Raw genomic sequence first — 15,598 nt, forward strand, 5'->3', positions numbered from 1 at the left:
GCTAACACCTCCATCAGGGCACATAATTACCATTTCTTTTTTGTAGTGAGAACATTTAAGACCCACTTTTTAGCAACTTTCAGGTATTTAATACAGTATTATTAACTGTGATCACCATGCTGTACGTTAGGCCCTCAAAACTTTCTCATCTTAGAACTGGAAGTTTGGACTCCTTTTTTTTTTTTTTTTTTTTAAAGATTTATTTATTTATTTGACAGAGAGAGAAATCACAAGCAGGCAGAGCAGGCAGAGAGAGAGAAGGGGAAGCAGGCTCCCTGCTGAGCAGAGAACCTGATGCAGGGCTTGATCCCAGGACCCTGGGATCATGACCTGAGCAGAAGGCAGAGGCTTTAACCCACTGAGCCACCCAGGCACCCCGAAGTTTGGACTCTTTAGCCAACATCTACCCATGTCCCCCATCCTCCAGCCCCTGGTAACCTGACAGTGATCAAGGGACATTCCTTCCTCTTCCTTTTCCAATGTCAGAGCTCCCATTAATGGAGTATATTGTAATGCATTCTTGTCATTGTTGAAGCAAAAAGTACAGTCACTGAACCAAACAGCTGTGTTTTAAAACCTGTTGTCTTAGAGCTAGATCTGAATCTAGTCCTATTATAATTGATCTGTTTAGTCCAAATATTGTTCCCTAATTAATCTGTCATATCACATTTGTATTGGGAAAAATCTCGGTGTACGAGAAATACCCAGATTGAATGGCTGAAAAAAGGACAAGAGATCACACTAAATATTGTCAGTGATTTTTCAGCTTAAGTGGTTTTGAGAAGTGAAATTAGGAATGACCTGGGGAAAGGGCAAAGGAAAAAATGCTCCCATACATTGATAGTGGGAGAGTGATGTGGTCAGATCTTTCTAGAAGGCAGTAACCATTATTGTCAAGAGACTTACCTTTTCCATACCTTTGGACCCAACAGTACTTTTGTAGAAATTCACCCTAAGAAACCAGTCATGAGCATATCAGAAGATTTAAATGCAGTGACTATCATTTCATTGTTTATTATTTATTTTGTTCCTACATTTATTTGTTTGTTTATTCTTTAAGTTTTTATTTTGATTCCAGTTAATGTGCAATGTTAAATTAGTTTCAGGTGTACAGTAAAGTGGTTGAACAGTTCCATACATGGGCCGGTGCTCATCACAGGTGCACTCTTTCATCAACATCCCCTATTTAACTCATCCCCCCAGTCCTCTACCCTCTGTTTTTTTCCCCTTTGCTCACTTGTTTTGTTTCTTAAATTCCACATATGAGTGAAGTCATGGTATTTGTCTTTCTCTGTCTGATTTATTTCATTTAGCATTATACTCTCTAGTTCCATCCGTGTCGTTGCAAATAGCAAGATTCCATTCTTTTTTATGGCTCAGTAGTATTCTATTATAGAAATATACCACATCTTCTTCATTGCATTGTTTTAAATAGTGGGAAAATAAAAATAACATAGATGACGTAAGATGGAAGACTGTGTGCTGTTTTTATTTTTTATTTTTATTATTTTTTTAAAATTTTATTTATTTTGAGAGAGAGAGAGATCACAAGTAGGCAGAGAGGCAAGCAGACAGAGAGAGAGAGGAGGAAGTAGGCTCCCCGCTGAGCAGAGAGCCAGACGCGGGCCGATCCCAGAACCTTGAGACCATGACTCAGCCGAAGGCAGAGGCTTCAACCCACTGAGCCACCCAGGAGCCCCTGTGTATTGTTTCTAAATGATGTAGAAAAACACTGTGGGAGGGGCACCTAGGTGGCTCAGTGGGTTGAAGCCTCTGCCTTCGGCTCAGGTCATGATTTCAGGGTCCTGGGATTGAGCCCCGCATTGGGCTCTCTGCTCAGCGAGAAGCCTGCTTACCCCTCTCTCTCTCTGCCTGCCTCTCTGCCTACTTTTGATCTCTGTCTGTCAAATAAATAAGTAAAATTTTTTAGAAAAAAAGAAAAACACTGGGAAATTTTCACAAAATACTGTTACGGTAGGAAAGCAGGTTGGCAATAGTATATAGATAATGACTCCATTTCTGTTGAAAAAAATAACTCTTCTGTATACATACAAAAAGGGAGATGGAGAGCTGCTGGCATGACAGTCACCAGAATGTAAACATGGGTTCTTTCTGAATGGGGTAACATGGGTGATTTTGTATTTTCTTCTCTTGTTCAGCGGTATTTTTCATGACAGTTTATAGTTTGGATTTGTACAGAATGGGTCTTTATAGTTCTTCTAAATTTTAAAAATTTACCCAACTAAGTTTTTGATCCATTTATTAAAAAAAAAAAAAAGGCTACCTTGAGTTTTCGGATGAAAGAGCCTATGAGTGTCTCCTGTAGGTTAGATACTTTATTTCTTTATTTAATTTACTAGTAATCAAGATCTAATGCAGGTGGTAGGAGCCTATTAAGCAGATGAGAAAATGTGGAAGCTGAGTAACTTAACCAGAGGTCCCGCTGTGGATCGGTATAAAGCAGGGATCTGAGCCCAGCTCTGGCACAGAAGTCCTGACGAAGCCATTATACATCATTCGGCTTCCCCCAAGTCAGCTCTGAGAGAGAAAGAAGCCAAAAGTTGAATAAAAGTTTAGGTCTTGTGGTTTCTTAGTAAGGAGAAAAACTTGGTTATACATGGAGTTTCCATTTCCCCTGAGCTAGAATGTGAATGACGATAAGAGTTGAAATTTCTCTCTGGGCTTAACCTAGTCACATATGTAGTAATAGTCAACACACTCACCGGTTTTATGGCTAGTGTGTCAGAAGCTGACTCAATAACTGAAGTACTCTGTTTACTCTGTTTGCTTCCATACCTAGCGAGAGGTTAGTTGACCCATTCTACAAGTACTTGAGGTCCTGCTTCCTGCTGAGGGCACTACTAGGCTCTGAGGTAAAGATTTCCACCATAAACAATTCCCCTACCCTTCTTGCATTCTAGATTGTACATCAGCGTGACTGTGACTCAACTCACGTTGGTCATGTGGCATGCTTAAAGGAAGGAAAACAACATCTGCATGGCATTTCCCTTTGTGTCAACAGAGGAGAAAACATGGAGTTCATATTTAGTGTACTCTGTTCTTCCTCACACCCCTGCCCTCTCCATCCTCAAGAGGTGAAGATTCCTCATGGCATACCTTTTAAAAAATTTTATTGTAACAGCTTATGATTCAGGTGTTCCAGAAGTTACCCTTAGGATGCTAAATAATAATATTTAATATTTTCATTGCACTCTTGACAGAGTGAGGCCAGTAATTTCAGAAGTGTGTATCACCGATAGAGAACATATTTCTTTAAGCAAATACGAATCCTATATTTTTCTTCAAGAACATTTCTAACTTCATATTTTTAACTATTAAATCTTTAATCTGTCTGCATTGATTTAAGAGTGGTCTGGATTTTTCTCCAAATCTTAACCAGTGTTCACACAACCTCATTTAATAGTAATCCTTAAGGTTTCCTGAGTCCTTGTTTCACACATTATGCAGTGCTCTACCTTAATCAAATTGCCTTATGTAATCCTTACAGTGACTCGGTGGGAGTCCAGTTGGTATCCCCATTTATCTACTTTTAATTTTTTTTTTTTTTTTTAGGTAGGCTCCACGCCCAACATGGGGCTTGAACTCAGGACCCTGAGATCAAGAGTCTTATGCTCTGTTTACTGAACCAGCCAGACACATCTGTGTTCCCATTTTACATGCTGGGAAACTGTCTTTGATTAAGTAAAGTTACTTAATTATACAGTGAGCTGGGGCAGACCAGTACCGTCATTCAGTCTGTCTGATGCCAAAACCTCCCCCTCTAAGATGAAGTTACGTGACATTTATGGGAAAGGCTAGCCTTTTCTTACTAGTTTATAAAAGCATTTTTGTATTCCATTAAATTCCTTCAATATAGACCTGATTTTTTATACTTCACTTCATTTTTTAATTGCTATGGCTTTATAATCATTCGTTTTAACATCAGTACAGGGTTCCTACTGTCATTTTTCTTTTAAAAATAATTTTGGATACTCTTATATCTATTTATGTTTCCAAAGAAATATGATGATCAATTTGACATGTTTGCCTTCTCCAGAAAATTTCTTTTTATTTGAATTGCATTTAACTTAAACATTAATTTGAAGAGAAAGTGAAGTATTTACAAGAATGAGGTTTCCAATTTAGGAACATTATATATACCTCCCTTTATTCAAGCTTCCATTTACATCAACTTTACTAAACCTTTTAAAATTTCTTTACACACACATATATATATATATATATATATATATATCTTGCCATTGTCTCATTCTATTTATTCCTAGGCATTTTCTCGTTTTTTACTATTATGCCTGGTACTCTTTGTAATACATTTCTATCACAAATAGACTCATATCTGGGCACCTTACTGAACAATTTCATGGTTTTCTGGATATTTTAAGATGTTGGTTCTTTAGGTAGACATTTCATCTGTGAATAATCAAAATGTGATCTCTTTTATCTCTTAAAACTCTTATCTTTTCCTTTGACTAGGGATTCCAAAACACAGTTGAGTATAAACCGTGGTAGTAGGAATTCTTGTATTTATATTGGTGTTTTAATATTTGCTTTCAGTTTCTGATATAAGAGCTCCTCTCTGTTGCCTCAGGTATACCTTAGGAGAGCTTTGCCTGATTTCTAAAGAGACCGTTGGTGAACAAGTGGGTACACATTCTAGGCAGGTGCAGGCGTTGTCTCGTCTCGAAGTGCCGAAGAGTGGCGGAGATTCCATCTTCAGCCTTGGGAGTTCCAACCTGCCGGTCTCTGTCGTCTTTGCAGTGTTGCTGCTTTTATCTCCATGACAAAGTTTATTTTTATGACCTTAAATTCTTGTGGTTTAGTCTTGTATCATCTTAGGTTAGCCTCTGTGTTAGAGTTTAGCAGAGTGGGAGATGTTACGTCCAGAAGCCTTAGAGCTTTGCTGGAATTGCTCTTAGGCCTGTGTCTCCCACAGAACAACTCGCCAAAAGAAGAATGGGGTGGAGCTCCTGCAATGCCTGGGGGTATTTCTGCTGCTGCAGACCCCGGAGTCTTTCTTCTTGAAAGTTGGGGTGGGGGTGGGGCCTCACTGGTGCCTTAGTTCAGGCTGTGTTTAGCAAGGAACAGGCCAGTACAGACCAGGAAGTGATCTCTCAAGGTCGTTCAGCTTCCCTTCTCACAGGCAAATTGCTTTTAACATACAGCTTTTAGGGTTCTGTTGATTTTTCAGGAGCATATATTTTTTTTTTAAGATTTTATTTATTTATTTGACAGGCAGAGATCACAAATAGGCAGAGAGGCAGGCAGAGAGAGAGAGAGGAGGAAGCAGGCTCCCTGCTGAGCAGAGAGCAGGATGTGCCCTGAACCTAAGGCAGAGGCTTAACCCACTGAGCCACCCAGGCACCCCTCAGGAGCATCTTTTTAACACATATCAAAGAGTAACTAAAAGTTCTTTGTGTTAAGGGAAGTTCACTCCTATTTTTAGTTTTCTAACTAGTGTTATGTTTTTAGTTTTTTTTTTAATATAATGGCTGTTTAATTTCATTGAAGGCTTCCTTGGCATTGAATCCAAGTGATTAGATTGGGCTTTTCTCTTTTAAACAATTCATAATCATCTATCAATGTTCTGTCACTCCTGTGTTTGGGGAATGAAATCTTTTTGCTTAAGGTTTAGAATTCTTTTCATATCCTACTCTGTTCAGATTCCTATTAAGTTGCATTGACTGCATTATTATTAATACTAGCCTTTGTTAAGCACTTACTCTGTGCCAGCCTCTGAGAGAAACACTGTGCTTGTCATCTCATTTAATCTTTTGAACAACATTATGAGAATGCTCTTCCTCTTACAGACAAGGAAGCAGAGGCACAAAGATTTCAAATAACTTGGTTAACATTGCACAGCTGTGAGAATTTATCAGGTTTGCTAGTTGAACTCAGCTCATTTTGACCCCCAAACCAAACCGTAATCAGAAAAATGTTTAGTGACATAAGGGAGATGGCACATGACTTGATTTTACGGTTAACATCATCAAACTGTCACAGCCAGATGCATCGGTTCCTAGGACAGGGATATGCCTGTCATTGGAAGTAGATTCTTCTGCTTGTCAGTCAGGGTGCCCCTTTCATAGAAGCATCTGGAGAGACAAGAGACAGTTTTTGCCTCTACAAATTCATCTCATTTGGATGCCACGGAAAACTGTCCTCCCTCTTTAGACAAGTTCTTGAGGGTCCTATGCTGTCAGCTCATGTACCCCATTCAGATGGTCTTATGATAGAGATGGAAGGAAGGGGGAGAATGGATTGTTCAAGAAGAGTAAGAGGAGAGGACACCCACACACCGATTAAGTGTAAGGCGAGTAAAGAATTGGCCCTGATACTTTCTCATTCTGTTTCTGCTTATTCAGATAATTGATAGCAGAAAAAAAAGGCTACATACTGTCTTTTCTGTCTTTCCTGTATCTATACAGAGATATGGAATCAAGATCCAGGGAGTTCACAGTTGTCTTTTGTCTCTGTTTTCAAGGACAGTAGTGAACAATGTCTGTTGTCCCAACTTCACCCCATCTCCAGTGGTCTGTAACAGATGCTCAGATTTGAATGACATTGGTATTGCCTTATTCTTGCCTGTTTGTTTTTTTTTTCTCAGAACCAGAACATCTAGCCAGTGCTGCATTCCTTAACATCCCCTACCCATCCCCCAGCGCACTCACAGCTCAGATCACTACTTGAATCCCCGAAAATTCCCTCTTTAAATTTGAGCCTCTTATCTTTTCCTATATTTAAAAAAATTTTTTTTTAAATTTTTAAAGAGTTTATTTATTCTCGCTGTGACAGAGAGAGACACAGCGAGAGGGGGAACACAGGCGGTGGGGGGTGGGGTGGGAGGGGGAGAACCAGGCTTTGTGCTGAGCAGGGAGCCCAATGTGGGGCTCAATCCCAGGACCCTGGGATCATGACCTGAGCCGAAGACAGATGCTTCACTAACTGATAAAGGTGCCCTTATCATTTCTTATAAACCTGTTCTCCACCTGTGGTAGACAGGTATGTGTCCTAATTTCCAAAACCTGTTAGGTTACACAGCAAAGTCGCATAAAGTTATAGATGGAATTAAGGTCCCTTAATCAGCTGACCTTAAGGAGGCATCCAGCATTATCCAGGTGTGGCCAGTATAAACCCAAGAGTCCTTAAAAGAGAGAGAGAGAACAGCAGAAGGGGAGGAAGAGCTAGAGAAGTGGCACGTGGGAGGACTCTGCTGGGTGTTGCTGGGCAGGTGGAGAAAGGGACCTTGAGCCAACAAAAGCAGCCTGCTTGTAGGAGTTGGAGGAGACAAGGAAATTAGTCTTTCCCTGGGACCTCCAGACACTGATATTAGCCCACTGAGACCCATGTCAGACTTGGAACCCACTAAATTTGGGTTTGTTTTGAATGCGGAGGCGCCACATTTGCGATAATAGAGTAGCAATAGGACAGGAAGACGTCAGGCCACTCTCCTCGCTGCAGCATCTGAGGGCTTCTCACCTGCCACTGCCTTTGCTTCGCTGCCCTGTGCGCATGCCTGACACCCCCCCAGGTCGCTATGGCAGCATGGGGTTTGCTTCCTCCACACCGGGCCCATCACTTAGACCCCCTCCCCCTACCGCGAACCCTTCCTGCTGCTTTCAGTTGTCACGTGTCGTTGAAACCTTAGTAATTCATCCAAATTTCACAATCCCTTAAGCTCCCAAGCCTGTCTGTGACCCGTTTCACTTTAGCCAAAGGCCTTCTCCCTGCTTTACCGAGAGGGTTAACATCACCTGTCTTGCAATCTTTCCAGTTTTCATGGCAGGAACTGTGCGGCCCCCCGGGATCCATTTGCAGGTGTTCATTTCTCCTCCTCTGTGCAGCCGTGGCGTTTGAGGCTGTCAGCATGATCTTCCTGTAACTTTTCTCCACGTGTGCTCCCCACTTTTACTCCCCACTCCGAGGAGCCGCCCTTCTCTCCACTCCCCACGTCTGAGCTTTCCTTAGGGTCTGCCCTCAAACCTCGGGTCCTCTAAGAATGCATTCCTGCGGCAGCTGTAACCCCATCCAAGACTTCACAGACCACGGCGGCAAAGGATTGCTTCACATCCAGCCTTCGCGCCCCTGTGGGCCCTGGACAGTCTCCCGAATGCCCACTGCGTTTAGCCCCAGTGCTCGGGGAGAGAGGAGTCTACTTTCAAGAAACTTATGTCTAGGGACGCCTGGGTGGCTCAGTTGGTTGGGCTGCTGCCTTTGGCTCGGGTCGTGAACCTGGGGTCCTGGAATCGAGTCCCGCATTGGGCTCCTTGCTCATTGAAGGACCTGCTTCTCTTGCTGCCTCTGCCAGACACCCTGCCTGCTTGTGTGTGCTCTCTCTCTCTGACAAATAAATGAATGAAATCTTTAAAAAAAAAAAAAAAGAAAAGAAAAGAACAGAAACTTATTTCTAGAATCTCAGATGCATGGGCCAGAAGCCTTGTGTTGGGGACACTCCCGGCCCTCCTCTGGGGTGGGAGAGAGGAGGCAGGACCGGGGGCCAGGCAGGTAGCCCCACATCTGCAATTTATGAGAAATGAGACGGGATGGGCTAAGGGCCTGCATTTCTCTCATCTAGGGGTCTTGTCAGTTTTATCACAGTTCTTCCTTACTAGGCTCCAGAACATGGCCTCTGAAGAGGTTTTTTCCTGAGGCGGGGCAGGCCGGAGGTTCGGCTGCTTTGCTCTCATAGTTTCTGAGGAACATCTGGCCAGGTCTCCCCTCTGGCAGTAAATACTATTCCATCATTTGTTCCAGGTTCTCCTGAGCAGGGGAAGGTCCAAATGTGTGTAGATATAAGGGTCTGAGGAGGCTGACGCTGGATGTGACTCTGACACTGGGAGAGTCCTCCGTCCTTGTAGGTGGTGATGGGCCCTCCCCAGAAACACTGGAGATGGAGCTCCATCCTGCCTCGAGGCCGAGTAGTCCTTGCTCAAGGCTGCTGCTGTCTCTTCTCAGCTCTACTTAGGGCCAGAAACCTCTCCCAGGCTTCATGGGCTATGTGCTGCAGAGCCTGTCTAGGTAAGGTACTCAGGCCTTAACTTACGGAGACATGCACTGGCCATCTTTAAAACTTAACCACGACCACCCCCCCCCCAAAAAAAAACCCCTAGGAAGCCATATGAACCTTCACCCTATGCTGTTATAAAAAGAAAAAGATTATTTGAGACGGAGAGAGAGAGAGAGAGCACGAGCAGGGTGAGGCGCAGAGGGAGAAGCAGACAACCCACCAAGCAGGGAGCCCGATGCAGGACTGGATCCGAGGTCCCTGAGTTTGCGACCTGGGCCGAAGGCTGACTGAGCCACCCAGACACCCTGCCTTGTGCTATTACGTTGTGAAGACAATTGAATTAGGTCCTTGGGATCAGACAGTTCTTTGCTGTCTGTTTTGGGTCAGTTGTAAAAATGGCTTGTGGCTTTGATAGGTTCATATGATATTCCTGGTGCGATGTTCTGTCAGTGACGATGTTGCCAGTAATCTACCTTGTCAGGCTCATGGACCTGTATTGGGAAGTTCGTTTGATCATACATTCGGGGAATCATATTAAGGCACAAGATGTCCAAAGGTGGGTAGACATCATGGTCCTTACCTCAAGAGTTTCAAAATCTTAGATTCTGGAGGGAAGGCTTTTTTTTCCCCCTCCTTTATTTATAATGTTACTATGTTTGACATTTTTTCTGGCCTACCCACCTGTGACAAAGGAGAAGTAATTTTTGTACTAATTCAGGTATACAAGTTCACTTTATCCTGAAAGGTTCAGCAAGCACCTGTTTTTCTTTTGCAGCTGAGCAGTATGGAAACTCATGGTTTGGTGGCTAACAGGGATCCACTGGGACCAGAAATAATTATGCAATTGATGTGCAGGCGTGGACTGGAAGCTGCCACAGATGGGAAGAGGATAGGTTCTAGAAATGGGAAGCGCTTACAAAAAGGTGGGAAGGGCCTGTTCTGAAAGCAGGAGCAGCTACAGTGACAGCTGTTTGTAATGACAAGAGAAGGGCAGAAGTGTGGGCCAGAGAGTAGAGCTGACATATTAAAAGGATGGGATACCAGATCACAAGAGTCATGAAGTATTATGATTGGGTTTTTCATCGGGCTGTGTAAATTCTCCCTACCTACAGAATCTAGAGATCTGGAGATCTAAGAAAACACTGTCTGTCTCATCCTCCTGAAGTAATTTACATGTGGCCACCTGAGGGTAGGGGGGTCACTTTATAGTCTGGAGGAATTTCCAGAGTCTCTTTGGTTCTGTAAAAGGATCCGATTGAACATAGAAATGACTGGAAAGGAACTCTAATGACAGCACCTCTTCCTTTTTTCTTGGTTTTTAATATTAATATAAAGGAAATATTTAAAAGGCAGATCAGTACCACATGAATTAACTCTTTCATGTTGTTGTGTTACCTTCCAGTTCTCAGTACACTCCTATTTGTCATGTGGATGCGGTGATCTTGTTGATCCGCGTGTACTGTGGGACGTTGTGGGACCCCTGATGTAGAGCACAGAGCTAATCTTCTTAGTTCATGGCATATCATCACCGGCCGAGCTGGGCTCCTCGTTATTTATTTATTTATTTCCTTGTATCCTCATTCCCCCCTCCCATTTCTCTCCCTACCGCACACATCCTGCTGTGTTTGGTGTGTAGACTCGTATTTGGATGTGACCTTGAAAAATGTGTACTTCCTCTGAGTGCCTCTGTTTTAAATATACCTCATGGTATTGTTCTGTATATCCCCTTCTTTTTCTCTGATGTAAACACACAACAGTGTATACTTCTGGCTTGTTATTTCTAATTACTGCCTAGAATTCCAGAGCATGTCTACTAAATTTTGCTTGCCCTCCAGCTTCGTGCTGCCACCGATGAGGCTGTCCGGTACATCCTCCAGCAAGTGACTTTCTGATATCTATAAAGTATATACCTCCTGGGAGAGGATGTATGTCTGTCAGATTGCTGAGTCATAAGGGCTGTACAGATTTAATTTGCTGCAATGGTTATACCAGCTTACATTCCTAGTAGCAGTTCACATCTTTGCCGACACTAAAATTATCCAACTTTCTGATTTTTGCCATGCTAATAGCTGGGAAATGATACCTCATCTTAGTTTGCATTTTTCTGATCACATACAGGTTAGAGCATCTTTTCATGTCCTTAATTCAGTTGTATATTTCTTTGTCACTTAAATTGTTATCCTTTGCAGTATGTCTCTCTGGTTTTCAATATCTGGGCTGATTATATAAGGATGTATTTAACCATGAGAATTATTTTAAATCATAATGCAGCTGCTAAACCTTAGGTTGACCTATTTTGACCTATAAAAACGGCAAAGTCTGTGGCCCAACTTACAATATGTTGTTGGGCATATTGGTCTTCCCAGATTTTCAATATTATAAATAGTATTGCACAAATCGTATGTTATGATATATGGTAGTTTTCCTCTTTGGATTTTTTGCTTAGGATAAATCCCTAAGGGAAGGATTACTGAATCAAAGAATGAACATTTCTATGGCTGTTGGTACATATTGATAAATCGCTTTCTAAAAGGGCTGGAAATCCTTGTGCGTTGTTGGTGGGAATGTAAATTGGTGCAACCACTGTGGAAAACAGTATGGAGCTTCCTCAAGAAATTAAAAGTAGAAATACCAGATGATCCAGTAATTCCATTACTGAGTATTTACTCAAAGAAAATGAAAACACTAAGTCAAAAAGATACATTGTAGCACTATTTATAATAGCCAAGATATGGAAGCAGCCCAAGTATCCATTGATGAATGGATAAAGATGTGACTGTGTCTCACACACACACACACACACACACACACACACACACACAGGGAGAGAGAGACAGAGTATGTATGTGTGTATGTATAATTTTACTCAGCCATAAAAAGTAATGCAGTCTTGCCGTTTGTGACAACATGGATAGACCTAGAGGGTATTATGCTAAGTGCAGTAAATCAGACAGAGAAAAACAAATACCATATGATTCCACTTATATGTAGAATCTTAAAAACAAATGAACAAATGAAACAGACTCTTAAATACAGAGAACAAATCAGTAGTTGCCAGAGGGGAGGTAGAGAGGATGGGTGAAATAGTTGAAAGGGATTAAGAGGTACAGACTTCCAGGTATAAGATAAATAAGTCATGGAAATGAAAAGTACAATATAAGGAATATAATCAGTAATAGTGTAATAACATTGTATGGTGAGCATTGAGTAATAATTGAGTAACTGTTGATTCACTGTTATTTTTACTTCATAATGAAAAAAACAAAAAATAAAAGGATGGTGTTGATTTACATGATGCCTCATGTATATCATAAGTATACTAGTTTAATGGTATCATTATATATTATCGTTTAAACCATTACATCAATAACTCTAAAACATTGCCTCATTGTTATTTGTACTATTTGATTATAGTTAACATAAATAATTTATTCAAGTGTTCATTGATGAATAGTATTTTTTTTTAAGAGTATGGTCTATTTGTGCCTGTAGTCCATTTTTCTAGTTGTGTCTCTCTTTTTTTTTTTTCAGTCAATTTGAAAGTGTTGTGTTGTTTTTGAAGATTTAATTTTTAAATAATCTCTATACTCACTGTGGGGCTTGAACTCTCAACCCTGAGAACAGAGTCTCATGCTCTACTGACTGAGCCAGCCAAACATCCTGAAAGTGGGTTTTATTTATTTTTAAAGATTTTATTTATTTATTTATTATTTATTTATTTGAGAGAGAACGAGAGGAGACCATTGGGGGGTGAGGGTCAGAGGGAGAAGCAGACTCTCCACAGAGCAGGGAGCCTGATGCGGGTCTCGATCCTGGGACTCCAGGATCATGACCCAAGCCGAAGGCAGTTGCCCGACCAACTGAGCCACCCAGAGGCCCCTTGAAAGTGGGTTTTAATGTACTGTAGATTACCCTATCCTCGATCCCTGAGAATGAAATTATTCATTTATATACATTTTATTCTTCAGATGACAATCAAAACAAAACACATGATAAAAAAGAGAAGAAGATGGTGGTTCAGAAGCCCCATGGTACTATGGAATATACTGTAAGTATAAACAGGAGGTGTGAACATTTGTTAATATCACTGGATTTGCATGATATTTCCCCACGACACATCCTATCCCTTAGCTGCATTCCTCTTGTGTGTCCATTAATTAATGAAGCTTCTTAAGACCTGTTCTAGGTCATTTCTCTTCCCTCCATATTCTCTCTCTAGGCAATGTCATGTAAACTTGTAACTTGCATTGTCTTTGCTATGCCAGCAATGGCCAACTTTAGGTCTCATCCCATCCATGCCTTCTGAGTTCCATAACCAGAGTCACTTGCCTGCTTATTATCATATCCATTTAGATCTCCGGGCTCGGTATTTTTTTTTCAAGAAGCAATGGCTCCATCAGCCACCCATTTCTACAATCTGAACTTCATCCTTGACATCTTCTTCCCATGACTCTCCATATTCATTCTTATCCCCTGTGACCATTTAGCCAGATCCCTTCATTTTACCTCTCATAGATTCATGTTCCTTTACAAAATTTATCTCAGTTTACTGATTCACTAATGTGATTGTTATTTTATTTTATTTTTTTAAAGATTTTATTTATTTGAGAGACAGCGAGGGCAGGAACAGAAGCAGGGGGAGTGGGAGAGGGAGATGCAGGCTTCCCGCTGAGCTGGGAGCCTGATATGGGGCTCAATCCTAGGACCCTGGGATCATGACCTGAGCTGAAGGCAGAAGCTCAACGACTGAGTCACCCAGGTGCCCCGTGATTGTTATTTTAATGTCTGTCTTGTGCCTTAATTCATGGACCCATGGGGAAAGACCCCTTTTTGGTCACCATTGTATTTCTGGGGCTTGCAAGGTATAGGCTTCCATATTGTTGAATCAGGAGATGAATAATGCTGTGCATGTGTCCATTCCTGTACCTCCACGGTATGTGCCGTGTATGCCTCTCTCTCCTGCAGCACGAACTCCTGGAGTCCAGGAGCTGCGTATATTTATCCCAGCTCTGCTACAAAGTAAACACTCGGGTCTAGATTTATTTTAATTCACTATGAAGGAGCATGGTTGAGGCGTGTTCTCTGACTGCTAACAAGAAATTAAGTGCTGTCGCCATTGCCTGGTTGTGATTTTCTCATGTGTATGTTTTTCTACTCATTACTCATATGCTGTGCCAGGCTCTCTGTAAGGCGAGCAGCAGGACCTGATCCTTCCCTGGCATTTCTTCTGGAATGCTAAGTTATCTCCAAGCCCTTCTAGAGTCACACAGGAGAGCCTGGCACAGGCATTTCATGCTCCGTGTTCTATGAACGTGTCCAGCCATCTTTCTGGGGGTTAGAGGACTATGCCTTTCCTGAAGGGATTTGAGGTGATTTTTTTTTTTTTTTAAAGATTTTTTATTTGTTTATTTGACAGAAATCACAAGTAGGCAGAGAGGTAGGCAGAGAGAGAGAGAGGGGGAAGCAAGTTCCCTGGCGAGCAGAGAGCCCGACGTGGGGTTCGATCCCAGGACCCTGGGATCATGACCTGAGCCGAAGGCAGAGGCTTTAACCCACTGAGCCACCCAGGTGCCCCTTGAGGTGATTTTTTAATTTCACTTTGCCATGGTCTACAATATGTTTTTGATCCCCATAACACCTTGCACAGTGCCTAACCTCCTAGTAGGTACTCAAGAAGTGTTGGATTATTTATCATTAGTAACGGTATTAAGTCCAAAGCCATGTGTGTATCCAGCAGTATCATTCCCAAGCCCCCCAAAGAAATGAGACGTGTTATTGTCTAGGAGACGCTTCACAAAGTGTTTACTAACTGCTGCAGCGAGGACACACGGCAACGCCCATGTTACTTACAGAAACAAGGGATCAGATTCATAATGCAGCGATGCCTTCCTGTTTGATTGACAGGTTATGAGATTGGTTTTACTTGGCAAGTCATTTTTTGTACTTGTCATTGGAAATAAAAGGTGATTCATAACTTGGTGTTTAGAGAACCATGAGAACCACTTACTGGATTGCTTATTTTGTTCCAGAGCTGTGGATGTTCAAACATCTGTTCAGTTTTGGTTTTGTCTGTTTGCTCATTTGTTTTTTGGGTTTTTTGCATCCGTTTAGTTTTAAACATTTAATGATTCCAGTATCTGTCCTAGGGTCTATGGCTTGCTTCTCTATTTATGTCTTATCCTTATGTAATAACTCCAGATTGTTAATGTTTTTCTCCTTCCTTGAAGTCCCTAACCAGTATATTCTACAAGTGTTTTCTTAAAAATATGAAGGCAATTTTTTGATCACTGTGCATGAAGTAAGTGCTGTGAAGCAGGAATTGTAATTATCTTTTTGATGGAGGAAGAAACTGAAGCAGAGAGAAGTTAAAAGCAAGTGACCCAAGGTCACACAGCTAGTAAGTCGCAGATTCACAATTCAGATCCAACAGTCTGGCTGTAATTTCCATTCTCAGGATGTCTTGTACTGACTCCTATACCCTGAACACTCCTAGATTTGAATATATTATATAAATATCTAATATTGAAAAAATAATACATACTTTAAAACATTTTTTTTTTTTTTTTTTTTTTT

The 15,598-nt window shown here is 41.5% G+C and overlaps 1 protein-coding gene across 4 annotated transcripts in view; it reads left to right on the forward strand.

Annotated features, from left to right (window-relative positions):
- LOC111147585 (nuclear receptor coactivator 7) overlaps window positions 1–15,598 on the forward strand; it is a 169,532-nt gene that overhangs the window by 93,599 nt on the left and 60,335 nt on the right. For all 4 annotated transcript variants that reach the window (XM_022503700.1, XM_022503697.1, XM_022503701.1 and 1 more), the window contains exon 4: window positions 12,994–13,073. In XM_022503700.1, the coding sequence (XP_022359408.1) occupies window positions 12,994–13,073 (80 nt within the window). The remainder of the gene's footprint in view (window positions 1–12,993; window positions 13,074–15,598) is intronic.

The sequence above is a fragment of the Enhydra lutris genome, unplaced genomic scaffold (assembly GCF_002288905.1).
Source record: "Enhydra lutris kenyoni isolate GAN:26980312 unplaced genomic scaffold, ASM228890v2 scaffoldscaffold17, whole genome shotgun sequence".
Taxonomy (NCBI): Eukaryota; Metazoa; Chordata; class Mammalia; order Carnivora; family Mustelidae; genus Enhydra; species Enhydra lutris.